The sequence below is a fragment of the Halichondria panicea genome, chromosome 13 (genome assembly GCF_963675165.1).
Source record: "Halichondria panicea chromosome 13, odHalPani1.1, whole genome shotgun sequence".
NCBI classification, from domain to species: domain Eukaryota; kingdom Metazoa; phylum Porifera; class Demospongiae; order Suberitida; family Halichondriidae; genus Halichondria; species Halichondria panicea.
In genome coordinates, this window is record NC_087389.1 from 435,630 (window position 1) to 460,537 (window position 24,908).

At 44.1% G+C, this 24,908-nt stretch overlaps 6 protein-coding genes and 1 long non-coding RNA gene across 8 annotated transcripts; 3 read left to right on the top strand and 4 right to left on the bottom strand.

Moving 5' to 3' along the window:
* Positions 1 to 67: 67 nt before the first annotated feature.
* Positions 68 to 5,128, top strand: LOC135346794 (protein DD3-3-like). The gene is made up of 10 exons (XM_064544534.1): positions 68 to 330; positions 434 to 511; positions 618 to 783; positions 860 to 1,057; positions 1,690 to 1,826; positions 2,001 to 2,166; positions 2,301 to 2,601; positions 3,645 to 3,707; positions 3,813 to 4,195; positions 4,388 to 5,128. The coding sequence occupies exons 1-10, from the start codon at positions 181 to 183 to the stop codon at positions 4,780 to 4,782; spliced, it is 2,037 nt and encodes a 678-aa protein (XP_064400604.1). The 5' UTR covers positions 68 to 180; the 3' UTR covers positions 4,783 to 5,128.
* On the bottom strand, positions 5,095 to 7,789 carry LOC135346799 (dol-P-Man:Man(7)GlcNAc(2)-PP-Dol alpha-1,6-mannosyltransferase-like). The gene is made up of 8 exons (XM_064544540.1): positions 7,593 to 7,789; positions 7,411 to 7,546; positions 7,174 to 7,347; positions 6,862 to 7,056; positions 6,635 to 6,738; positions 6,305 to 6,534; positions 5,676 to 5,924; positions 5,095 to 5,434 (listed from the first exon to the last, which is right to left on the bottom strand). Exons 1-8 carry the CDS (start codon positions 7,743 to 7,745, stop codon positions 5,185 to 5,187), a joined length of 1,491 nt encoding a protein of 496 aa, XP_064400610.1. The 5' UTR covers positions 7,746 to 7,789; the 3' UTR covers positions 5,095 to 5,184.
* A 2,345-nt stretch (positions 7,790 to 10,134) lies between these two features.
* Positions 10,135 to 11,648, top strand: LOC135346804 (uncharacterized). The gene has a single exon (XM_064544548.1). It carries the CDS (start codon positions 10,170 to 10,172, stop codon positions 11,460 to 11,462), a length of 1,293 nt encoding a protein of 430 aa, XP_064400618.1. The 5' UTR covers positions 10,135 to 10,169; the 3' UTR covers positions 11,463 to 11,648.
* A 1,643-nt stretch (positions 11,649 to 13,291) lies between these two features.
* Positions 13,292 to 13,813, bottom strand: LOC135346813 (uncharacterized). Its single transcript, XR_010398110.1, has 3 exons — positions 13,657 to 13,813; positions 13,526 to 13,596; positions 13,292 to 13,453 (listed from the first exon to the last, which is right to left on the bottom strand). It is a non-coding gene; the product is annotated as an uncharacterized LOC135346813 (long non-coding RNA).
* On the top strand, positions 13,501 to 19,975 carry LOC135346792 (twinkle mtDNA helicase-like). 2 transcript variants are annotated; one of them, XM_064544531.1, is made up of 15 exons: positions 13,501 to 13,628; positions 14,202 to 14,252; positions 14,295 to 14,557; positions 14,608 to 14,819; positions 14,874 to 14,927; positions 15,031 to 15,207; positions 15,262 to 15,363; positions 15,424 to 15,545; positions 15,603 to 15,726; positions 15,788 to 15,979; positions 16,057 to 16,130; positions 16,214 to 16,328; positions 18,516 to 18,698; positions 18,889 to 19,005; positions 19,239 to 19,975. In XM_064544531.1, exons 2-15 carry the CDS (start codon positions 14,245 to 14,247, stop codon positions 19,746 to 19,748), a joined length of 2,253 nt encoding a protein of 750 aa, XP_064400601.1. In that variant the 5' UTR covers positions 13,501 to 13,628; positions 14,202 to 14,244; the 3' UTR covers positions 19,749 to 19,975. The 2 variants fall into 2 exon arrangements, with proteins under 2 accessions (XP_064400601.1, XP_064400602.1); XM_064544532.1 differs by lacking the exon at positions 13,501 to 13,628 and adding an exon at positions 14,028 to 14,094.
* On the bottom strand, positions 19,919 to 21,756 carry LOC135346802 (uncharacterized). The gene is made up of 5 exons (XM_064544544.1): positions 21,267 to 21,756; positions 20,999 to 21,205; positions 20,804 to 20,903; positions 20,358 to 20,746; positions 19,919 to 20,281 (listed from the first exon to the last, which is right to left on the bottom strand). The coding sequence occupies exons 1-5, from the start codon at positions 21,684 to 21,686 to the stop codon at positions 20,027 to 20,029; spliced, it is 1,371 nt and encodes a 456-aa protein (XP_064400614.1). The 5' UTR covers positions 21,687 to 21,756; the 3' UTR covers positions 19,919 to 20,026.
* Positions 21,757 to 22,081: 325 nt separating this feature from the next.
* LOC135346806 (nucleosome assembly protein 1-like 4) lies at positions 22,082 to 24,598 on the bottom strand. The gene is made up of 13 exons (XM_064544550.1): positions 24,439 to 24,598; positions 24,169 to 24,268; positions 23,857 to 24,119; positions 23,728 to 23,790; positions 23,589 to 23,671; positions 23,458 to 23,526; positions 23,260 to 23,399; positions 23,073 to 23,143; positions 22,937 to 23,014; positions 22,851 to 22,861; positions 22,625 to 22,771; positions 22,286 to 22,351; positions 22,082 to 22,219 (listed from the first exon to the last, which is right to left on the bottom strand). The coding sequence occupies exons 1-13, from the start codon at positions 24,500 to 24,502 to the stop codon at positions 22,184 to 22,186; spliced, it is 1,191 nt and encodes a 396-aa protein (XP_064400620.1). The 5' UTR covers positions 24,503 to 24,598; the 3' UTR covers positions 22,082 to 22,183.
* Between the last annotated feature and the right edge of the window lie 310 nt (positions 24,599 to 24,908).

Genomic DNA, 24,908 nt, shown 5'->3' on the forward strand with positions numbered 1-24,908 from the left:
AGCAAGAATGTGGTCATGTGAATCCTCCCCCACACACCATAATCTGCCTTTGTTTGGACAAAACCAAGCTAAGTTTAGACTCCTCCCCTGCTGCAAAAGCACAAACTAAAGGATAAAATCTCTCCACGAAGCAAAAAAGCTCTGCATTTCTGAAGCTCCAATCCAAGAGAAGTGTTGAAGATGACAGTAGGACTGCGACTTGCTTGTCTGCTCGGACTTGTTGCACTGGTTACCAGCGATGTGTACATGCACAACCCCAGAGGTAGCAACAATAGGCTCAACGAGCGCTCAGCTAACAGGAACAATGCAAACAGGCTGTTTGACTCACAGGTACTAGATCTAGCAGCTAGCTAGCTAGCTTGAAATGTTCATGTAGATCTTAATTAATTATTTTTAGTATGCATCACAATATAAAATCGTTGCCCTTCTCCAGAACAACAACAGAGGAGGTTATAATGCAGGGGACCAGGAAACTGGAGCGTTTAATTCAGAGGACGAAATCTATTACATGGTGAGCCTTTCTAGTTAAGTTCTAGTTCTTGCAGCGAATATTCTTTCGTTGGATGAAGCCACAATAATGTGTTATGCTAATTAATCAATTTCCACCTGCTCCACAGAAATACTTCCAGAGTGGCCCTGAGGCTGAGACCCAGCTCACAATCGAGTGGACCAATCAGCACGGTTGTGGTGGCAACGAGGACACCGATACTCACAAGCTCAACTGTAACCTCGTCATTCAGTACATGGTACAGGACTACGAAGACTTTGGGTCCACTCAAACCCGTAAGTTGGGAGCACCCCCCCCCCCAATCAGTGCACACACTCACAAACTTATACCTACCCCCCCCCCCACATACAGCACCCACTGATTCAGAGGAAATAGCAACAAAGATGCGAAATGGAGCCAATACTGGGACACAAAATCACCAGAGACCTCCCAATGGCGAGACTTATGCTGCATATATGAACAGAAGGAACGACAATGTACAGGCTAACCGAGGTCTGCACGAGAGTCACAGCTACTATGACGACTGCACCAGAAGGGACAGGAATGAAGGTAATGGTGTTATCATTGCAGCAATGCCTGATATCTTTGCATTTCATTATACTGATGACATGATGTAATGGCCTTCTCCGTTAGTTACATAGAAGGGCGAAGGTGGAAGTTGCTAAGAACTTGTGAAATATCCTTATTTAGTAATTCATACTTACCTAAACCCATGCTGACCCTCAACCTTAACCATTACTGACCTAAACCCATGCACAAGTGACCCTCAACCTTAACCATTACTTACCTAAACCCATGCTGACCCTCAACCTTAACCATATAAGTACTTGGTGCTGACCTGTATATACCTGTGAATATTAGATAGACTGTCACGTTGGTTGTGCATGGGGGAGTGACCCTCGGGCTATTCCGTTCAAATAATATTCATGTTGCAAATGATCCCATGGTTCAATATAATTATTCATATGCGAACAAGCTGTCACAGTCAGCTAAACTGTCTTGCAACTTTTGCATGCAACATTCATCCACCAAAAACTGTTGTGCAATCTTTCTTGCAACATTAATTTTGCTGCCTACTAGTTTTCAACAATGCATACGATTATGCATTCTGATGCGTTTTTCACAACACTCCCCCTGTGTTATTTGTATAGTTGTCAATGTCAGCTCTTATTTTCGTGCAGGTCTGTTCACAGCCGATCAGAATCTCCGTGGTGACTCAGCCAAGTTCACTCGCCAGAACCCCAACGGGAACAGACGTGGTTACGAGTGCCCTGAGGAGAGGGACTACTATCCTTACTGGCATCCCACTCCTTGGAGGGTGAGCACTGGCACACACATACCATGATGTGATTGTTTCGCACGTGTGCTCTAGTAACATTGTATGATGCAGCTATGCATAAACTTTGCCAGTGAAGTGTGATACGATTATGACATCATTATTATGAATGATCCGATTATGACATCATTATTATGAATGACCATTTCTCCACAGGACATTGCTGTTCTCAGTGACAATGTGTCGCTGTGTGAGAGCTTCTATCAGAAGGAGAGCTTCAACGTTGCCCCCAAGCAGATCTGCAAGGAGAGGTACCCCACTGGTGAGGTCAAAGGTCACTCCGATTTCAATAACCAGGCAGATTGTGAAGCAGACAACGCAGGTACGTGCGTCTGTTTGTACCATGTTCATCAGAGGCACTACTTTGTTAGGCCTCAGTGCACATACTCTTTCAGACATGATAATCTTTATCTTTAAGACTCTTGATAGTGTTTTAATCATACCTACCACTTGCAGATCCAGATGTAGAGAGGATATGGTTCACTGAATATGCCTACATCGACATCGATACACCTACGAATCAAGGTGCCTGTGACGCAAGGAACAGCACGGACGGCTACAGACGTGTGTGGGCGGCCCCATCATTTGGAGAGCCCTTCAGTTGTTTAGTACTCCCCAATGCACCCGACTGTATGCAAGGTGGTTGGTCGCGAGACAATCACCTTGGTAACGGCAGAGACGGAGTAACTCTGAACTACACATGGACACTTCCTTACTTTCCAAGTGGAAGAAGCAAGATTGCCATTTTGAGACTGAGGTGAGCTGCTGTTTGGTGGTATAATTATAGTAGTTAATTATTGGCATAAGATAGTGCTGTTGGTAGTAATGCCAGGTCTTCTGGTTTGGGAAAATGGAGGTAAAGTTGATTGTGAGCTGCTAATGTTTGTGACTGTACCCCATCACCTCTATATTGAGACTGATGTTGGCCTTAATCAAGACACGTGTTTTCTATATAAGGACGGCTATTAATCAGCATACATACATATGCAGACAGGGTTTTCATCCATTAGCATTGCAGGACATGGTTTGCATCTCACTAAGTGTATGTTTCCTATCCCATTGAAGATCTGAATAGATAGAACAGGAACACGTACAGCAATCAGTTTAAGAAATGTGCATACATACATTCTCAGTAATGGTTAGGCATGCAAGCCCCTTAGTTATCACTTTTTGGACAACCAAGAGTAGATAAGAGTAAGAGTATTGAACTCCTGTAGTAATCGTGGAAACCCGCTATCCACTCTTGCTATAACATACGTTGTCATTGTTGTGGTTGAATTAGCATCCTAGCTACTGCTGTGTAATAATAATATAATGAGCTCAGAAAGACTGGCTTCTGTGTTTTCACCTCCCACGGTACAATTTGGCTGGTGTGGTGCTCAGTTTCTGTGACTGATGGCTTCTGTAGTATCATCTCACTCCTAGCTAATGTTTTATTGGTATCCTGGTATCCTGATATGGGAACTTGATCGCTTGCTTTCTTTCTGATCATGAGACAATGAAATATTATCCTTATTTTTATTCCAGGGAGGTGTGCAAACATGCCCCATAATAGGTTTGAGTTACTCCCTCTGTGATTAGCATTAGAACAGCTTCTGTTGTCCCGCATTCCTCAGAGCACCTGGGTGTGTGGGATGTCACATATTGTTAGCAGATCCTGGGAATAAACAATCCTCAGGGCATATTAGGAGGGTGGACCAGGTGGTCAATTATGCCATCTAATTAACTGTCACAGCCACCCAGAACACTGACCTAATAAAGTAGCAAGTCAGTTTTATTGTCATGATTATATTCCTGCAGGTACAACATCTCCACTGACGACTATCAGCCGTGGGTCACTGACGCCAGCTTCAACCAGCAACTGTAAGTAAATGGAAAGGTTCCATATGCTTTTTGATAAATTATGTTAGCTTAAGCTGTGGCAAGTATGATATCTTCACTGTTTACACTCTGTAATGACTTCCACAGTGGTGCTGGAATTCTCTCCCCTGTGGAGCAAAACCCCAATGTTGACATCAGCTCTACCACTAACAAACCTCTTCGTCTGGCCATCAACACCGCTCAATTTGGTCGTACCTTCCAAGACCGCACCCACGTCATGGAGCTCCGCCCTCGCAGTGCCCTCGGAAACGCTGATGCCGAAGCTTGCACCATCCATAACCTCAATGTCCGTGGAAAGCGTGGGAACATTGTCCAAACATATCCTGCCGTGGAGTACGACTTTGTGCCCAATAGACTGACCATCAACCAGGACGAGTGTATCCACTTCCAGTGGACAGGGTCCAATACACACAACAACGGAGCCCCTGGCGGTGACGGACAGACTGGTGACGCTGGCGAGGGAACTGGAGGTCAGTATTATATCAGATACAGTTGTAATGTACTGCAATGGATATACGTACACAATTGTGTGAGTATACCGGTTTACATTGCTAGTGTCTGTGTCTGTTTGAAAGGCTGTTACATACTAGGTTGCTCACTGTGCTTCATGTACTAGTATAATTATAATGATTATACTCCTCTCACTCTCTACAACTACACAGGTACTGACAGGACCAACATTGTTGAGATCCCTGACGCTAACAGCAGCTACCCCATCCCCGTTGGCCAATCCCTTGGCATGTTCGGTGCTGCTGAGCTGCTCTATGCCCCCCCGGGTGTTACAGTCCAAAACCCGGCTTCTGATGTGGCTGTTCAGGCTATTGACAAAGCTGCATACTTTGGTAGCATTGGGTACTATTCCTGCTTTTATAGAACAACATGTGGAGCCAATTCTGTGGAGGATAAGGACCAAATGAATCAGCTCCTCAACAATGCTCCAGCTTCATTCGAAGGTGCCGTCTTGAGGTACAGGCAGAGAGCAAACTACCATTACATGTGCTCTAGGAACAACAATTTCACAAACCGCAGTCAAAAAGGACAGCTCACTGTAAAATAAACTCTAGGACTGTGCATGTACGTACTTATGTGGTTTTGTTTTGTTTTGGTATGTAATTATTTATTGTTTCAGTGTCTCTGTTTTTAGTTCATTGAGTAAGATAATTCATTCCAAAAAATAATATGATAACATGTATACAACTGTATGCATGTGTGCAATGGCCAGTTCATTTTTTGTACTGGCTGTGAAGATCTTTTTCTGTTTGGTGATTTTTAGTTTGGGCCTGCAAGTTGCTGGATTTCAACTTGAGGTCTGTTGGCTGTTTGTTTCTGTAACTCTCCTGATTTCATCCCGTTATTTTTTTTTTCAATCTTAACTGTTTAAAAATGAGCACTTCAAATGAAAATGTCAAACATGATTGTAGTATGGAAACTAAACGTAGTAAATACATAGCTAGCTATATTAATGTTCTGTGGGACACCTCAGTCCCTTGAAATCAGTCTTTCGAACTAGCACCAAAATCTTTTCTTGCAGTGAAATTTTGACAGGTGGAAAATGGTGTGTGTTAATTGAGAGTCCCGAGAATCCCTCCACTGATAACAAGACCTCATGTGTATCCTTGTAGTGGGTGTGGTCAGGGGCGGATATCAGGAGGAACGTGAACGAGGCCATCTCCGTTGAGTTTGCCTCCAGACCCTCCAATTTAGAGTAGCTGTAGAGGGGAGTGTGTGTGTGTGTGCAGAGTAAACATGTTGTCAACACAATGCATGAGTGATCAGAGTGTTTACGGTAGCTAGGGTGGTGTGCTTTAAGTACCTACACTTCCACTTATAGTTTGAGTAATTCAAAGGGCATGTTATGAGCACCTAAACTTAGCCATCAAAACAGGCCAAGGTTACAATCTTTTTCAATCACTGATCCAATAGACCTAGTAACCCTGGGATCTCACTCACTTCCAGTTTGGTTCCAACTCCCCAAATCTCGACACTCCAGTCATCGCTGCCTCTACTCCAATATGAACTTTGATATCTCCACTACCAGTCCGGTCGGCCATGAGCTCGTGCAGTCGTGTGAAGGCCACGCCTCCTGGGTAGTTATGCCGAGAGATGGCGAGTAGACAGAGGGAGGCCCCCAGACTCAGACAGAGAGTGGACAGTACCAGGAGGGGGGCAAAATGGGGAAGCTTGGACCGGTTGAGCCAACTGCAATGTGAAGGTGTTAAGGACACACATTATAGTCTGTGTATTGCTTAGTTACATGTAATAATGTACAGTAAATGAATACATGGAATACTTTCAGAGTAGAGTTCCGGTGGTCTAAATTCACAATTAATTTGTTTGAAAGCTTAGAAGGAGCCCGTTCAGATGGCATGCTCAAATATCAAATTTGGGCATAATCAATTTTCGGAAAATACAATGGGATATAATTAGCCCACATGTGGTCTTTTATCAAAAACAGGTCCAAACATCATCTGAAATGCCTATCTCAACAGAACTAACGTTATAGGCGTTCAAAGATGCTGTATTTAACGCTGGGTAGCTCAACTGATGGTTTATGGGTATTATGTACAGGCTATACTTACATGTTAGCCATCCCCATGGCAATGACAAGATTGAGCAGAGGAATGGCATAGACGATGAATCTCAGTTCCTTGTGGGGGAGGAGTGAGTAGACCAGCACAAAGGTGAGGGCGGGAGCAGCAAGTGTGAGGGCCCTTCGTTTGTCTCGAATAATAGCCCAGGGGATAAAGAGGGAGGTGAAGAGGAGACAGCGAGGCAGGGCAGAGTAAAAGTACCAGAGAAATGGAAGTGTCTGGGAGGAGTCAGGGAGTCCGTATGTACATGTGTATACAATGTAGTTTCATACAGGATGCAATCTGCCTACATTATGTGCTATATTAGATTGAGGATACGCCCCACAGGTGGCTCTTGTTCTTGACTGTGTTGAACCAGAGCACCTCCCCCTCTGGCCACACCCACCTCCTCCATAGCACTGAGTCCACCAGCACAGTCAGCGCTACAAGGAAGGGATAGTTTAGCAACAACTGTATTATTGATACAAAATGCCTAAATGCGTACAAATCAATGGTGTAATAGGGACAAATGTTATATTTGCACATGTATACACAAGCGTGCCCACCTAGTAGAGGAACGGCAGCGGAGAGAGTGGTCATCACCGTCCTCCATACAGTCATACGTCCATTGAGCAGCTCCATGATAACTATGATACCAAGCAAGATGGAGAGCTCGAACCTAAACCACACAATGGCTGCTCCAGAGAGACAGATGAATAGTGTGTGCTGTCCTAGAAGCCAGCATCTGAAGCACAGCAGAGCTGCAGGGAAATACAAGAGTTGTAATAAGGTTGAGTGCACAAGCATACGGAATAATACTGACAACCTAGAAGAAGTTATTCATCAAGTATTACATGTTACACAACAGGTGATCTTACCTAAGATGAGTGCAAATGTGTTGGGTAGAGGTCTTGAAGCATAGAATAAGAAATGGAACTGAGAGCAGGTGGTGAGGGTGAGGAAGATGGCCACTGGGCCACCAAGCTTCCTCTGAACAGCTCTTCTGAATAGTGCAAACGCACCACACACCATTCCTCCCAACACCGCACGAACTGCATGATGATGAATGCTATCATTAATACATCAGGTATGTACGCGTGTACATGTGCACATGCCTAGTATCTGTGATGTGAACTTTGATCCGACGTTAGTGTGTTTGGCCAGGGTTACCATGGGAAACGAGAGTGCTGACAGAGCAAGTGGTCCGATAAAGGTCCGTGGAACAACTCCAGGGAATTCCAGATGATCATACTGCAGGAAAAATCATATACAACATTTCATAAAATTTTCCCACAACTTTGGCTAGGTCTGTGCAATGGTAGAGGACATCATGAGTGGCCTGCAGGTTGAAGCTCTCCTCCACCTTGGTATAGGGACAGAGGAGCAGGTAGAGCCAGCACACGGCTAGGGGAAGGAGGTCTAGAAGAGGAGATGGCAGGCTACCCATCATGCATCAAGGTAGATCTACATTGAAATGGTAAGAATCGTTCTAGTACCTACTAGAACATCTGTTTTGCAATAGTAAAGTATGTGCCATGATCTTTACCTAATGTACCCACATGGCTTTTTCTTTGCAGTGCAGAACATTAATTGTCATGTCTGGATACTCTCAAGATGAGGTGACTACCATAGATATAAGAAGGGAGAGGAGGGAAACGCTACGTAAATAGCTAGTCTCATGAATCAGCCGCACCTTTGGTGTCCAGCGGCTGATTCATGAGACTACGTAAATAGCATTGACGATCCGCATTTCGGTCAATGTTTTCTTCTTTATTTCCTCCAGCCCAGAGGAGGGAGGACACGATTAACTTTAGCTCTAATTAGCTAATTATCGCGACCTTTTAATTACATTCTTTGAACAATTCATCTTTTCTTTCTTTATAACCTCTACATATTGGGACACACAGAACAGTACTGTGGTATGAGTGACAGGCAATTCTTGCAGGCACAGAGCAAACCATACAAATAAAGGGGTGCTAGAAGCTGAGACTGTTAGTGTCATTGATGTTCTTCATGTTGGAGACACTCTGAACTAAACAATTCCATGTTGCAGCTTTATCACAGAGACAGGAGTGCCTGGGGTGCTTCTCACAGGGATCTTGGAGACAGGAGTGCCTGGGGTGCTCCTCATAGGGATCCTGTCTCCAGGATCAAGAGTGCTTCTCACAGAGATTAGATCAGAGTGCCTGGGATGCTTCTCACAGGGATCTTAGAGATAGGAGTACTTGAGGTGCTTCTTATAGGGGTCCTATTACCTTCAGGTCCTGACAACTTGGCCATAGGGGTACCTCCAGTAGGAGAAAAGGCTTACTTTGCTTAGTTGGGCGGAGTCCAACCAACGCTTCGCTCATGGTTGGGTATCAGTACATGTAGCAGTTTTGTTCCCACTGCAAGAAATTTGCAGCCCAATCAGATTGCTGCGTTCAAGTGGGAAACCTTACAGCTCAATTTAGCTGACAAGGCGAGCTGGGACACTGTATTTCTCTGGAGAATGCAGAAACAGCTCCTGCTGGATATCTAGGCTACTAGAAAAGAAGCATAGTCTATCTTAGCATCTATGAATGAAGCTTGAACAGTATGTATTAATTAATTAAAAGGACTTGTCTTTGTTTTAAGTTTTGTTGTGCTACCAATAAGATTAGATCATTAGTTTGGACAAAACCTGTGTTATGTATGCCTTCTTTGGTCTTCGAAAAGCTTCTCAGAAGCCTTGGGGTAGTCTTATAGCTGGCTGTACCTCTCCTTGTGCTAGATGTCTAACTATTATGAAAAAGTTTATTTCTGCCTGTACTAAATCTTATATTACAGGCTAAAGTATTCTTCTACTTTCTCTAAGAGTCTGAGGTCTTTCTTGAATTCCAAAACAACTATAGCTAGATCCAGTCAGCTAGAATAGCCATCCAAATAGTTAATTGATTTCTTTATATCGCACCCCTGAGCCATGCGGTTGTCAGCCACTTAAAGATTAAACAATATTCATACTCTGTCTCAAGTACCGGTGGAACAAAACTGCTACGTGTACTGATACCCAACCCAGAGCGCAGCGTTGGTTGGACTCCGCCCAACTATACTTTGCTCTAGCTCTTGTGTCCAATATGTAGAGGTTATAAAGAAAGAAAAGATGAATCGTTCAAAGAATGTAATTAAAAGGTCGCGATAATTAGCTAATTAGAGCTAAGGTTAATCGTGTCCTCCCTCCTCTGCCTCCAGCCTATGCTTTTAGCTAGCTAGTACTAGGGTATAAACTAGCTACTGAGCTCCATGTATTAGCACGTTTGAACTCTGCTCATATAGGAGTTGCATGCCCTCTCTTCTTTTATACGCCCTTGGTACTACCTACTAGCAAGTACTACACGTGGCTCATGGACTAGGCGTGTTATACTGTATAGTGCGAAATCTTTGAGGCACTTATATTTCGTAGAATGGCCTCTAAAAGCATTTCGTTGCACAATGTTCGTGGAATAACTGCTTACCGGAAGCCACGCCTTTAATCTTTACACGTTATAGCAGATAATTCTTGAACAATTTTCGTGGACTTAATTTTTGTGTAGGATTGTTAACCGACGAAATCCGCAAAAATTAAGCCCCTTGAAAATTTTGCACTATACAGTAAATTGCTGAAAGAGATGATGTCTCGAGTAAACACAACTTTCTTATTTTGAGGGAGTTACCCGGCAAAAATGTTCTCGTTCATAGGGCGTAACGCGAATACTTTTTGAGGCTCCACTGCAGATTCAATGTAAATTCATCACATGCACCACTCCGTTTCCTATCCCTCTAACTCTTTAATCTATGGTTGTACTTGTACAGCCATAAAATTAACTACCGTATTACTAGAATGTTTTGCGAGCATCAAACATTTGTGAACTTTGCGATGGTTGATCAATTAGAAGAACTGAAAAGCCTCTCTTCAATAGCCACCACCCAACCTCACAGTGCTTTCGCTGCTTTCACACATGGTTTCGCTAGTAAATGGACATATTTGGCTCGAACCACCCCAGGCATTGCTAACCTCCTTAAGCCACTAGAAGAAACAATAAGGACAGTCTTTTTGCCAAAATTGACTGGACAGAATGCCTTTGGTGATCTGGAAAGACAGATAATGGCACTCCCAGCCCGCCATGGGGGACTTGGTATAGCAAACCCGTGTGAAACAAGCCCTGGTCAGTTCACGATGAGCATGTCAATCTCAGCACCACTAGTCAGCCTGATACTTGACCAATCCGATATATACGAACCTACAATGAAGCAAGAGCAAGCCAGACTGAGGAACAATGCCAAAAAATTCCGCCGACAGATGGAAGCCAGGACAGCAAGTGAGCTAAATGAAGAACTATCAAACAATTTGAAAAAAATGGTTGGAGTATGCTCAGAGAAAGGTACCTCAAGCTGGATAACAGCGCTGCCTATTGCAGAGCATGGTTTCATGCTACACAAGGGAGCCTTCAGAGATGCTCTTTGCCTCAGGTACGGCTGGCGGCCTCAGAACCTACCCTCTCACTGTGTCTGTGGACTTCACTTCACAGTAGAGCATGTACTCAGCTGCTCTAGGGGAGGATTTCCAACAATAAGACATAATGAAATACGCAACATCACAGCAAATCTTATGAGCGAAGTATGTCCAGATGTGGGTATTGAACCAACCTTACAGCCTGTGACGGAAGAGCAGTTCCAACTTAGGACAACCAACCGCGAGGATGGGGCTCGCCTTGATGTTGTGGCCCAGAGCTTCTGGAGCAACGATAGACAGAGTGCATTTTTTGATGTCAGGGTCTTCAACCCGTACGCACCTACCTATCGCCGCTCCACCATGGCCCAGAGCTACAGAAGAAACGAGATGGAGAAGAAGAGAGCTTATGAACAGCGTGTAAGAGAAGTCGAACATGGATCGTTTACGCCTTTGGTTTTCTCTGCTGCTGGAGGTATGGGTCCGGCTGCAGATATTGTCTACAAGAAACTAGCTTCAATGCTGGCAGAGAAACAGGACAAAACATACAGCACAACTCTGAATTGGATGAGGTGTAGGCTAAATTTCTCCCTCATAAGATCAGAGATTATGTGCATCAGAGGCTCTAGGAAGTCATTCACCACCACCACACCATGGAAGGCCTTAGACACTGGCACTATTGACCTAGCAACTCAAGAAGGCCGGGTGCTATCGGTCTGAAACATGTGTTTTCACCCAGGAACTTTATAAAATTATGTCACATGTTTTTGTTGTTTTTTCTTGGTTTGTTTTTTTGTTTTGTCTTTTGTCTTCTCACTTGTAAGTATAGTTGATCAATTCGCAACAATAAAATCCGCAAAACCTAAATTATTACCGCATGATCCTTGCCAGAACACAATAATTAAATTGCAAAGGGTCAAATTTTCTGCTGATTTGGCTGATTCGCAAAGGTTTTTCACCAGCAAATATGGTATGTGTAAGTATTAACTGTGTGCCTTCTATAGTGGCAAGTGCTCTCTTTAAACCATCTCAGAGGAATTCATGGCATGTAAGTATCATTTAATCAGGCCTGCGATTACTAGCTGACCTTGTAGCAACATAAATTTAATTATGGGATTGGCTTATAAAGGCCTTTTCAACTTCAAAAGTATAATTCAACACTCTAGTGGTTCCTTGATATTATCACACTACTGTCTGTATGTTTGCCCCAGTAGGTAACCGTGAGCGATTGTTCTCTGCCCAAGCGGTACAGTCAACTCGTCTTCCTAATTCCACCGGCACATGATATGCCCCATCAGAACATTACTGACCTATGCATGAGCACCAGTGCAATATGCCAGATATTGGCTCAGTAGTAATCAGTGGTCTGAGGGCCTAGTTGAATGCTTTAGTACTTACAGCAGTTTTAAGCACCTTTGCAACACACACATACACACACACACAAATGGGTAAACCACAATGTAAATGATAAGTAAACTGTGGTCTGTGGTTTGTAATCACAGCATGTGCGTTTCTGGGAAGTGTTACTAATCAGTACTGATTACTATCAAGTGATGACACATGTCAAGGAAATTGCTGTTACTAGCAGTTCAACACTCTTACTCTTAATCTACTCTTGTTTTAGTACACCACTGGGCAGTACTGTACTGCAGGGGTGGTGATAAAACAGGGAATGAGAAATGAGAAATAGGAAATGAGGAAATGAAGAAATGAGAAACAAGCTGTTAGGCAGAGCATATCTATGGGCAGAGCAAGTCTGAAGACGAAGCTAACATCTACTGAGCTACAGGTACCTCCTGGTGACAAGTCTCTTGGTGCTCTGCCACCATACAGAACTTATGTTCCTCTGGTACACGGTGTGACACTCTCTACCTCCATCTACTTGTGTGCCATGTATACGACTGGCATGGTTCAGACATCAGATCTACCTACGTAACGGTACTTACATGTACTGTCCTACAGTCCCACAGTCTCAAACAATTTACCTATGCGTGGCTATATACTGGCAATACATTCACCGATTTCACAATCCGGTGGGCAAGTGATAGTCAATGGACTGGACTCAATGTCAATATCTATACATGTAAGTAACAGCAAAGAAACTTCCAAAACTGTTTGTCAAACCAAGCAACTTCTAGAGAAATCTGCCAGTCCTGTCGTAAAGCTGCAGGAAGTAATGACATTAGTACACTGTACTGGTATCATATCCAATCTCGCTACAAGGTGAAGAAAGCAATTCCCATTACCATTCTCACAAGCAATGCCTAGTGAAAGCTGATGCTAGCTACCTTTAATGAAGAAAGCTCACTGTGCCATCTGAAGTGATGGTAAAATTTAATTCTCATAATGTGTCTGACAACCTGTGCTGTGTGGAGGTGCCACTATAATTATATATTTGATAACTAAATACTTATAAAGACATGCGGATGACACACGGATGTCGTACCTCTTCTGACCCTGTACTGCAGATGGTCTCCCCATTTGAGTAACCCAACTTACATAATTATTATGAAGTATTATTTTACATTGACTTTGCTTCTACAATGTAGTTCAGATTCCAACAAAAATTGTCAACTTTGAGTACATGACATGGTGCAAAATTGTAGCAAATTTAAAAGATATAAATTCTGTCAAGTCAAGTTCTAATAAATTGATCATTTTTTCTCCTTCTTGGCAGGGGTAGCTTTTTTTGCCTCTTTCTCTGGCTTCACCTTTTGCACCAGGGAGGAAAAAATGATTCATAATAAAAGGTGCAAATGTTCACACACTGATGATAGACTCACGTCCTTTTGTCCCTTTTTTTCAGCAGGTTTTTTTTCAGCAGGTTTCTTTTCAGCAGATTTCTTCGTATCACCTACACAAAAAAAATTGATGAACACAGTACAGGTAGGCACCAATGGCTGTTCACTCTCACCCTTTCCAGACATGCTTGCTCTCAGATCAGATATATAAAACGGCTTTCAGGAAAATGATGTATTGCAGACAATAGACAGCTGTAGACTACTAGTAAGAGAAGTGTGCTCTCTTTATATAGTAGCACTCGCCCATCTCTGTCATCCTTAAAACCTGATCTTTTCTGGACTGGCCTAGTTGAACCAGTTAGGCTAGTCAGCCGTGCATGGCCGACCAGCCCACAACCTAGTATTTTACCTGCCTGTACAGCTTTAAATTGCATACACGTAGGGACTCTGCCCAAACTAGTATAGTAAGACATCGTTGAACAATATACCTGTATACCTAGTTGGGCGTGGCCCCACCCTGGACTCAGCTTCCTGGTTACAGACCAGACTCTGGGTTAGCCTCGATCCCAGGCCGCACGAAGTGAAAGGCCGGTGAAGGAGGCTAACTCTGGGTCAGACTTGTAGCACTTGCAGCAATAATAATACTATGTCTCTGCCATGATCTTTACCTAAAAAATATACCCACGTGGCTTTTCCTCAGGTTTTTCCTTTTTTGCAGTGTGCAGAAGATGTATCTGGATGCACTCAACTAGTCAGATATCATGATGAGGTGAGAGATTTATTTGTAGATCTACTATCACTCTCCTTACAGTGTGTTCAGAAGGGTGGAGCAAGCTTGGGTGCAAGTGGTCTCTTTCAGACAGACTAGAGCATTGCAGACAGTCAGTCGCACCAAAATACAGTCTTTACTCGACTCGAAGAAGTACTCGTACAAGTTAGGCCAGTCTTCGTTTGTTCTCCAGTGTCCGTTCTGCAAGAGAGGAGATGGAGCCTCGAGCAGCAGCAGCACTCTGGGAAGTATGTTTGTTAACTATAACACTGGCGGCGTGGTGTGCAAGCCCTGTGCAGTGAGAGGTGGGCGGGAATAATGGCCGCTTGCGTAAATTATGTATCCTCCACTGTAGGAACGTGGAGTAACTTCCTGGAGTGGTCAACGGAGGGGAAATCCCCCACAGCACCCGTCTCTTGTGACACTGACTCAGCAGTAGTAGACGGAGTAACAACCGCTACAAAGGTTCCTACTGAGCATGCTCAGAAGGTTTGGTCGGGCACGAGGAAGTGGGAGGAGTCGTCTACCGAGACAACGGACAGACTGCGAGAGATGTTTGGAATTGAGGTGAGTAATTGCTGCAACAGTGATCCCATGGTGATCTTGTTCTCTGTGTGTTAGGTGTTAACCAACCCTGCTCTGGAGAAGTACCAAGTTCATACTGCTACCTCAGCGGTACGTTATCTGTGATAAATTTACACTACTTGTTTTTCAATGCTCAACAAAATGTGTGCCTCTAGTTTGTATAATTGTTATTGTTCTGTATCCACTCATACAGTCCTCCAGTTTGCTGTCAGACTCTGCGCTGCCGTGTGTGGCGTTTCCATGGTACCACGGCAAGGACCTGGTGAAAGTGAGGTTAGAGACAATACCTCCCACAGAGGAGCTCCAATCATCAGGGGAGGGTGTATGGGGGGTCTTCGGATGGGGTACTGTGGAACCAGCAAGCAGGGAGGTGAGTGATGTAATCTTCCCCAAATTTGATTTTCCTTTGTTATTATTATTGTAGATAGTGATTGCTGGTGGGGAGTTGGACGCCATTGCAATTCACCAGAGCACGGGACTACCAGCTGTTGTTCTTCCCAGTGACATCACTAAGCTACCCTCCAAAGTAAGTATTTCATACATGTAAGAACCTATGGTCGTTTCTAAACGGAACTTTTTCTTGCAGTTTCTGTCTGAGTTCGATCAGTTCAAGAAAATCAACTTGTGGTTGGGCAGCTCTGGGCCTGCCAAGCACACTGCCACACACCTGGCTAACCAACTCGGGCTGAAGAGATGCTATCTGGTTAGGTAAGAAGTGAGACTCCATCTTATCGAGAATCCGTATATACGTATATTTTCCTCCAGCTCTCAAGAGAGAGGTCGACCACTGCCCACGGCTTTGGGGGCTCTCTCTAAGGAGGGAGATTTGGCAGCCATTATTTCACGATCCAAGCGATTTGCTCACGACCAAATCTTCAGCTTCAACCAGGTAAGTACCACCAATAAAAGATTGAGTGTTGTGCGTGAGTATTAGACCTTGTGCCTTGTAGCTGCGTGGTGATGTGTACGGGGAATTTAGCAACAGAGAGATGGTAGCAGGAGTGAAGTGGAGACGGTTCCCTCAGTTGACCTCTTCTCTCAAAGGTCATCGCTCGGGGGAACTAACTGTTCTTACTGGACCCACTGGACGAGGCAAGACCACTCTGCTCGCTGAGATGTCCCTGGACCTGTGCTTACAGGGGGTACGCTATGCAGGGGGATGTATTTGTGTACTGCACAGCTATAATGTGTACTTTACTTTCTATCTTTGTTCTTGCAGGTGTCTACACTGTGGGGAAGTTTTGAGATCAAAAATGTTCGATTGGCAAAGACACTTCTAAAACAGTATTCTGGGTAGGCAGTAAATTATTGCTATACATGTCTTAACAATATTGAAGTTACTGATTCAGTGTTACACTGTATGCACTGTGTTGCAGAGTGGACATAGAGAGGCACTTGCACGACTATGACAGCTGGGCTGACAAGTTCCAACATCTCCCTCTCTACTTCATGGGGTTCTATGGCTCTGCTGACATCAGCACTGTCATTGAGGTATGCAGTACATGTACTGTCCTCTATGTAGCCACTGCTTTAATCAGGAACTGTCCTCTATGTAGCCACTGCTTTAATCAGGAACTGTCCTCTATGTAGCCACTGCTTTAATCAGGAACTGTCCTCTATGTAGCCACTGCTTTAATCAGGAACTGTCCTCTATGTAGCCACTGCTTTAATCAGGAACTGTCCTCTATGTAGCCACTGCTTTAATCAGGAACTGTCCTCTATGTAGCCACTGCTTTAATCAGGAACTGTCCTCTATGTAGCCACTGCTTTAATCAGGAACTGTCCTCTATGTAGCCACTGCTTTAATCAGGAACTGTCCTCTATGTAGCCACTGCTTTAATCAGGAACTGTCCTCTATGTAGCCACTGCTTTAATCAGGAACTGTCCTCTATGTAGCCACTGCTTTAATCAGGAACTGTCCTCTATGTAGCCACTGCTTTAATCAGGAACTGTCCTCTATGTAGCCACTGCTTTAATCAGGAACTGTCCTCTATGTAGCCACTGCTTTAATCAGGAACTGTCCTCTATGTAGCCACTGCTTTAATCAGGAACTGTCCTCTATGTAGCCACTGCTTTAATCAGGAACTGTCCTCTATGTAGCCACTGCTTTAATCAGGAACTGTCCTCTATGTAGCCACTGCTTTAATCAGGAACTGTCCTCTATGTAGCCACTGCTTTAATCAGGAACTGTCCTCTATGTAGCCACTGCTTTGATCAGGAACTGTCCTCTATGTAGCCACTGCTTTGATCAGGAACTGTCCTCTATGTAGCCACTGCTTTGATCAGGAACTGTCCTCTATGTAGCCACTGCTTTGATCAGGAACTGTCCTCTATGTAGCCACTGCTTTGATCAGGAACTGTCCTCTATGTAGCCACTGCTTTGATCAGGAACTGTCCTCTATGTAGCCACTGCTTTAATCAGGAACTGTCCTCTATGTAGCCACTGCTTTAATCAGGAACTGTCCTCTATGTAGCCACTGCTTTAATCAGGAACTGTCCTCTATGTAGCCACTGCTTTAATCAGGAACTGTCCTCTATGTAGCCACTGCTTTAATCAGGAACTGTCCTCTATGTAGCCACTGCTTTAATCAGGAACTGTCCTCTATGTAGCCACTGCTTTAATCAGGAACTGTCCTCTATGTAGCCACTGCTTTAATCAGGAACTGTCCTCTATGTAGCCACTGCTTTGATTAGGAACTGTCCTCTATGTAGCCACTGCTTTAATCAGGAACTGTCCTCTATGTAGCCACTGCTTTAATCAGGAACTGTCCTCTATGTAGCCACTGCTTTAATCAGGAACTGTCCTCTATGTAGCCACTGCTTTAATCAGGAACTGTCCTCTATGTAGCCACTGCTTTAATCAGGAACTGTCCTCTATGTAGCCACTGCTTTAATCAGGAACTGTCCTCTATGTAGCCACTGCTTTAATCAGGAACTGTCCTCTATGTAGCCACTGCTTTGATTAGGAACTGTCCTCTATGTAGCCACTGCTTTAATCAGGAACTGTCCTCTATGTAGCGAACTGTCCTCTATGTAGCCACTGCTTTAATCAGGAACTGTCCTCTATGTAGCCACTGCTTTAATCAGGAACTGTCCTCTATGTAGCCACTGCTTTAATCAGGAACTGTCCTCTATGTAGCCACTGCTTTAATCAGGAACTGTCCTCTATGTAGCCACTGCTTTAATCAGGAACTGTCCTCTATGTAGCCACTGCTTTAATCAGGAACTGTCCTCTATGTAGCCACTGCTTTAATCAGGAACTGTCCTCTATGTAGCCACTGCTTTAATCAGGAACTGTCCTCTATGTAGCCACTGCTTTGATTAGGAACGTCCGTTTGCAAAAGTAAAACATTCATTTTGTAGCTCTAACTATACACCTAATATGTCCATTGCTCCTCCCCTCCCCAGACAATGTCCCACGCTGTGTATGCTCACAATATCCATTGCTCCTCCCCTCCCCAGACAATGTCCCACGCTGTGTATGCTCACAATATCCATTGCTCCTCCCCTCCCCAGACAATGTCCCACGCTGTGTATGCTCACAATATCCATTGCTCCTCCCCTCCCCAGACAATGTCCCACGCTGTGTATGCTCACAATATCCATTGCTCCTCCCCTCCCCAGACAATGTCCCACGCTGTGTATGCTCACAATATCCATTGCTCCTCCCCTCCCCAGACAATGTCCCACGCTGTGTATGCTCACAACATCCAGCACGTGATAGTGGACAACCTTCAGTTCATGCTGGGAAGTACCAACATCTTGGATACATATTCTGCCCAAAACCAGGCCATTGGAGCACTGAGGAGGTTTGCCTCAGCTGAAGATGTGCATGTCACTGTGGTGATTCATCCCAGGAAGGTGAAGGGGGGGTACTCTGTCTGTGTATGTCCCACTGTTGCATTGTAGTGTGTGTTCTCTCATTATACTATTTGACTGCACATCATGTGTGCATTCATATATACTGCTGTTCAGTGTTTGTGAACTCAGTGTCATATCTGCTATGTACCACCACCACCACAGTCCATCTGATTATCATTATTTTGTGCAGGAGGATGACAACAACCCACTTACCACTGCCTCCATATTTGGCACTGCCAAGGCAGCCCAAGAGGCGGACAATGTCATCATTCTGCAGTGCCCTCACGGCAAAGACAAATACATACAGGTACAAAGGTTGTGTAGGAGTGGTCTAATTATGTGTTTATTGTGTTCAGATCAAAGATACATACATGTACGAATGACAAGTTGATCTAGCTCGTTTACACGCAAAGCGTTTTGTCAGGAAGCGCTTTCAAATGCTTTGATTGAATGTTAAGCGTAAACAGGGCCCATTTTACTGGCTCTTTGATGCATTTTGTACTACTAGCTGTTTTACAACAGTTTTATTTCTCCCTCCAGGTGACTAAGAACCGTTTCGATGGCGACCTCGGTATGGTACCTCTGTCCTGGGACAAAGAGAGTTGTACGATGTCTGGCCACTTCAACCGCCCTCCTCCACAAACTGTTGCTGACAACAAAACTATCACTGCTTCTCCAGAATTACCGTCATCGCCACACCCTCAAACTGTTAAGAAGCCTGCTTTTGGTGTTTATCGGCCTCAAGGCTCAAAACTGATTGGACGAGTTCAGAGTACACCTGGAAAGGGTACGAATAGCAGCTCCCCCTTGATCAATCAACCAGGACGGGTTCAGAGTACACCTTTGAAGGGTACAAATAGCGGCTCCCCCTTGATCAATCAACCAGGACAGGTTCAGAGTACACCTTTAAAGGGTACAAATAGCGGCTCCCCCTTGATCAATCAACTAGGACGGCTTCAGAGTACACCTTTAAAGGGTACGAATAGCGGCTCCCCCTTGATCAATCAAGCAAGCCCCGCATCATACGATCCATCACGCCGAACTGTTTGAATATTGCCAAATCATATTCATTTTTTCACTTTTGTCAAATCAGTGGCGTGCTATTAACATTCATGAATCCTCTCTCAAGCATGTCAACTGTGTGTGATGAATTTGTCACATCTATTGTCTATTCTGAGCACCTGCACTCATTCAAACTCATTATACCCAATCTCTATTTTTGTCTGTAATAATTATTTTGTCGAAAAAATTGGATCCATTAATCAAATGAAATGAGAGTTACAATCAAAACAATGTATTAAGCCAAATGTGGATTGCTATGATTATAGCTATCTTCCAGGTTTATAGTTGTCACGGTTTTGAGTTCTGTCTGGCTGTAATGGGTGGAGTACTGATCTGTAGTGTTTCTTCTTGCTGTGCTGCACAGTCTGTCTGCTGCTCACGTCAGGGAAGGGGATGCTGATCACATGGAGGGAACTTCGCTCGTGGGTGGGGTAGCATTTGGTGGTGGTAGTGGTGGGTGGTTTTCTGAGAGGGTGTGTAGCGTACTTGTGTTCCTGTGGAGAACAGTATTCGTTTTCCATCTGTGTGTGTGTGTGTGTGTGTGGGGGGGGGGGGACTAGTGGATGGACGGGTTCATAGGGTACAAACAATGTTTACCTTTGGTGTTGTAGTTGTCTTATGTTGCTTGAAATGAGATGTCTGAATATGAAGAAACAATTTGTAACGAGCATCAAACACTTCAAAGCAGTCTCTCCACCGGCATATCAATTGATGACCTCTTGAACTGTGAACCTTGTACTTTGAGTGATACAAAGGCAACACCGAGATATGTTCGTTCTGCATATGCTCAAGCAGCTCTTTACTCGAGGAGAACCTGACTGAACAGTTGCCCCACTCGCAACAACGTGTGTCTTGGAACGTATCTTGTCGAACAGCCTGGTTATAATAAAACGAGTTCTTGTGTAATATCGAGGGAGGCTCGGCTCTGTAGTAGCCAGTCGATGAGAGGAAGGGGAGGAGCTCTGAAGTGACACCAGGAGGATAACCTGTGAGGGGGGGGTTGTCTAATCACATACTCAGCTAACAGTATTCCCTGTGCCTACCTATTACTTGCGCTGATTCGATGTCCCTCAAGTTCCTACTAGATAAATGCGTCTCTCCCTGTCTGCCCATCTCCTTCCGAGCTTGATGCTCCTGCTTCACCTGTATAATCAATAAATAAAGTCACCTTGCTACACACTTTTAAATAGCCTAATATGAGCAACCAATACTATTCAGAGTAAACACAATGCATTTACATGAAGTTGCCTGAAGAGGTCATCGAGGCGTGGCTGTCCCATGTCTATAGGGGGTGGTGTGCCCCTCCCATGAGTCCCCCTCTCACTCTCACAGTACGATATTGATGTCTCATAGCCAACAGTTGATACTCGCGTCATCGGAGGCTGTGGGAGGGGTACGATACGACCACGTTGGGGGAGGGAGGTGAGGGTCTTGAACACCGGATCCTATATACGGAATATACAATACAAGTCAGTGAGCTAGTAATGCAGATTATCTGCTACGTACCTTGGTCCACTCCACAGGTTGCTGATACAACCATCCTTCTGTTCTGGCCACAGGATCACACTTGGGCAGGGTAGTTAAGAACATCTCAAAGCTGGTCTTCCTCTTGTTGGAGTGTCCAACCTCTAGCTCTCCACTGGGACCCCTACCACCTTTTCTTTTGGCCCCCAGAACAATCCCACCAGCTCTCCTCTTCTCTGGAGAGATGACTACAGACTGCCTCTGAACAACTGTCTCCTTTCTCTTTGCACTGTCCTTGTAGTTGCTTATTTTTCGGAAACCTTCTTTGATAGAGTCAACAAAAGTAAATCTCCCTGGTCTGGTTTGCAAGGGAGGTTTCTTCTTTCCCTGAGGACTACTGTTGCTGTGGACCTCCTTCGTCGTGGCTGTAACCACGCTGCCAGCTGGGTCAGACTCGCCCATACCTCATACCTTAGCTACAAGCATCTTAGTTAGCTCAGTGTCTTTGTTGCATGCATACTGGAGCTAGCAACGAGCCCCACCCACTTATTTTAGCTGACTAAGCAAACATTATAATTTATGATGACATTGTGGGTTCGGGTGGCCCAGCGGTTTTCAAGTCATCACTATACATGTAGACACGTTATACCTTACAGGGTAAGGTAAAGGTAAGTAAGGTTTATACAAGAAAAAGATAAAATTAATAATGAACGACACAGAAAGTAAATAATCGTAGATCGGAATACACAAAAAATTAAAAAAAGAAGTTTTCAATCTTTTGTACTTTTTGATTAGCTCTTAACTCCAGGGACTAGGATAGGATCAATGACTGAGCCGCCCCATTTGTTTTAGCTGACTAAGCAAATATTAATAACAATAAGATATCCAATAGTGTGCACGTGTACAAAGACGAAGTGTAATAACTAGAACAGAACAGAACAGTTATTTACATGTCCTTTTTACTGATTTTTGCATTGGTCTTTCGTTGCAGCCACCTGTAGAAATAAATGGGAGTTAATATAAACCATTATGCACTACAACAATGCATTATTCACACGAACCTGTTTCTCTAAACCATCATCATCCCCTTCTAAGTCATCATCGTCCTCATCATAGTCGTCATCAAACTGTAAACAGTGGTACAATGCATTGAATCACTGTAGTTGCTCAGAAAAAATTTTTTTCTGATTTTATTTACAGAACGGTATGCACATTCTCATAACAGACCATTAAATATGACATTCCTCATCCCACCCCCACATGACACATACACACACAAACTAAGGCACTCACATCTTCATTATCACCGTCCACCCACTCCACCCCCACACAACACACTCACATATTCACCATCCACCCACTCCACCCCCACATGGCACACCACCACACAACACACTCACATCTTCATCATCACCGTCCTCCTCCAGTGCCTCCCCAGTGAAGAACAAGACGGCCTTGGGTACTAGTCTGTCACGAATAAATTCAGCCCTTGTATAGTCATCACTGAGAGCCTGAGCTATGTCCTCCTCATCCTCAGCTGCTTCATCCTGTGGGAAGGAGGGTGGTCAGTGAGCTGTTTCGCAAATTTGAGATATATTATTAACTGTTCAAGAGCTTGATACTTACCTTTGAGTTAACTGTGGGGATGGCCAAGTTTCATAGAAGAGAATTATTATAATTATATTCGTGGCACCATTTTTGTCGAGACTTACTGTTTGGTGGGGAGAAGATGTTGAAGAAAGACTCACTGGGGACAGTTTTTGTCACCATACGAGCTTGCTGGCCCTTAGCTGTAGTGGGAGGTGGTTTTAGATAACAAATGCACACACACACAAATTTCGGCACTACCTTTGTGCTTTTGTTTCTTCTTGATGGTTTTAACGGTGAGATTTTTGCCTTTCTTCCAGTCTATGCTACATCTGAAACAAAACAGTGGGAGATAGTGGGGTCAATGGGGTCAATGCTATACACCAATCATAAGTTATGAAGCTATAGTTCTAGTCTCTAGAGGATCTAAACCACGCCTACCACTCACCCTTTCCCCTCTGCAATGGCCGCCCCCTCGAATGCCCAGGGGTCGTCTTTGTTCACTTCACACGTCACTTTGTAAGATTTGGTGAGCACTTTGTTAGTGAACCACTCATTATCAGAGAAGTGGAACTCAAGAGAGAAGTCCTGCAAACAAACAAACAGTTGTTTCAAATAATTATATAGTAATTATTAACAGACTAACCATTCCAGTGTCGTCAGTGTAGAGGACCTTCAAGTCAATCAGGTGTTTGAGAACAGACTCATCTTCTTCCTATGTACACCAGAGGAAGAAAGTCAATATATCAACTGCCCAAATACCTCGAATACCATCACCTTAATAATATCAGTGAATATCTCACAGTTCTTGAAAGCAGTCAACCAGAATTCCTCAACGCCTGTGCTTGGGTCATCATCACCTGGGGGACAAATAGTGATAAGAGGATAAGAGGGGGCGGTACAGTGTGGGGCTCACCATCTTTACTAGGGCCTGCCTCGGCTGGTCTGTCCACGTCTGTCCCATTGTCCTTAATGCTATCTGCACAATAAATTATAAACACACATTGAATATGGACGCAGTGTTAAGAGTGGTTTCCTTGATTACCTGCAGCCTTAATAGCCAAGACATCTTCCTCCTCGTTATCCTCATCGTCTGACCAGTGGGCTTCCTCGTCTGTCGGCTCATGTGATCCACTGATGATATCACGCCTCTTCTCAAACAAGGGTTGATTCAGAACAAGGTATTTGGACTCCAATTTCTGAACCTCAATGTAAAACTGGGCCTCTAGGTTCGTGGACTCCAGCTGGAGTTTCTTGAGAGCTCGTATCCGTCTCATTTCTTGCTTGTCACGTGGAGGAGGAGGTGCTCTGTAAGATGAACACTTGTTATTCTGACCATAGTTACGACTGAACTTACAAGGCATTTCCGCCCCCCAGTGCTTGGTTGATTTGAGCGGCTAGTTTCTGTGAGAGTCCCGACATGGCTGTGCCATCAGACAGTATCTTCTTAATGTCATCTGCAACCAGAGAATAGGTTAAGATTGCTTACTTTCCTACACAGCAGGATACCAGTACAGTATTGTGAATGTGCATTCCAACCATGACACTCCCACATATAGTACATATATCCATCAATCTCTAACTGGCTATATCAAACATCCACAAGTGGTATTATACACACACTAACCTTCTTTGAGGCCACTCAAAGCTTGCTCTGCTACATCTGAAATCTTATTGTCCTGGTCTGCCATTGTAATCTGACTTTCTAATTCTAACAACTTGATTTAATATTGCCACATGGCATGGTTAGGTATTTTGAGCATGCGCAATAAAAGAAAAGACTGTGCAGCTGTGAGGTAAACTTCTTCTTTGTTGCCTCTAGCATAATAGTCTTAAACACGTGCCATCACAATTATAGTGCCGCCATGTTCCCAGGCCGATTTTTCTCCAGCTTTAGACAGCCTCAGCTGCATTCCTGTCTAAGTGAAATGGCTGCAAAACTTTATAGCTTGAAACTTAATTTAAATGCTACTAGTGGCGTACATCAACTCCCTTTCAGTGGAGGAGGACCTTTTCGCATTACCACCTTGAAATGGCCAGAGTGGTTTGTCTACATGCAGGACAACAAAGAGGGTAATGTCAGGGGATGGCAAACTA

Bases quoted from the DNA above. Each gene is read 5' to 3' on its own strand.
- LOC135346804 (XM_064544548.1), top strand. From the start codon at position 10,170: ATGGTTGATCAATTAGAAGAACTGAAAAGCCTCTCTTCAATAGCCACC.
- LOC135346792 (XM_064544531.1), top strand. The intron at 15,727-15,787 runs GTAAGTACCACC...TGTGCCTTGTAG, and splicing joins AAATCTTCAGCTTCAACCAG to CTGCGTGGTGATGTGTACGG. The intron at 15,980-16,056 runs GTACGCTATGCA...TTGTTCTTGCAG, and splicing joins TGGACCTGTGCTTACAGGGG to GTGTCTACACTGTGGGGAAG.
- LOC135346802 (XM_064544544.1), bottom strand. From the start codon at position 21,686: ATGGGCGAGTCTGACCCAGCTGGCAGCGTGGTTACAGCCACGACGAAG. The intron at 20,904-20,998 runs GTAAATGCATTG...TTGATTATACAG, and splicing joins ACCTCTTCAGGCAACTTCAT to GTGAAGCAGGAGCATCAAGC. The intron at 20,747-20,803 runs GTAGGCACAGGG...CCCCCCTCACAG, and splicing joins CGAATCAGCGCAAGTAATAG to GTTATCCTCCTGGTGTCACT.
- LOC135346806 (XM_064544550.1), bottom strand. From the start codon at position 24,502: ATGGCAGACCAGGACAATAAGATTTCAGATGTAGCAGAGCAAGCTTTG. The intron at 23,672-23,727 runs GTGAGCCCCACA...TTTGTCCCCCAG, and splicing joins GGCAGGCCCTAGTAAAGATG to GTGATGATGACCCAAGCACA. The intron at 23,144-23,259 runs GTGAGTGGTAGG...GTTTTGTTTCAG, and splicing joins GCCATTGCAGAGGGGAAAGG to ATGTAGCATAGACTGGAAGA.
- LOC135346799 (XM_064544540.1), bottom strand. From the start codon at position 7,745: ATGATGGGTAGCCTGCCATCTCCTCTTCTAGACCTCCTTCCCCTAGCC. The intron at 6,739-6,861 runs GTGGGCACGCTT...CCTTCCTTGTAG, and splicing joins CGCTGCCGTTCCTCTACTAG to CGCTGACTGTGCTGGTGGAC. The intron at 5,925-6,304 runs GTAAGTATAGCC...TTCACATTGCAG, and splicing joins GCCATGGGGATGGCTAACAT to TTGGCTCAACCGGTCCAAGC.
- LOC135346794 (XM_064544534.1), top strand. From the start codon at position 181: ATGACAGTAGGACTGCGACTTGCTTGTCTGCTCGGACTTGTTGCACTG. The intron at 331-433 runs GTACTAGATCTA...GCCCTTCTCCAG, and splicing joins ACAGGCTGTTTGACTCACAG to AACAACAACAGAGGAGGTTA. The intron at 2,602-3,644 runs GTGAGCTGCTGT...ATATTCCTGCAG, and splicing joins ATTGCCATTTTGAGACTGAG to GTACAACATCTCCACTGACG.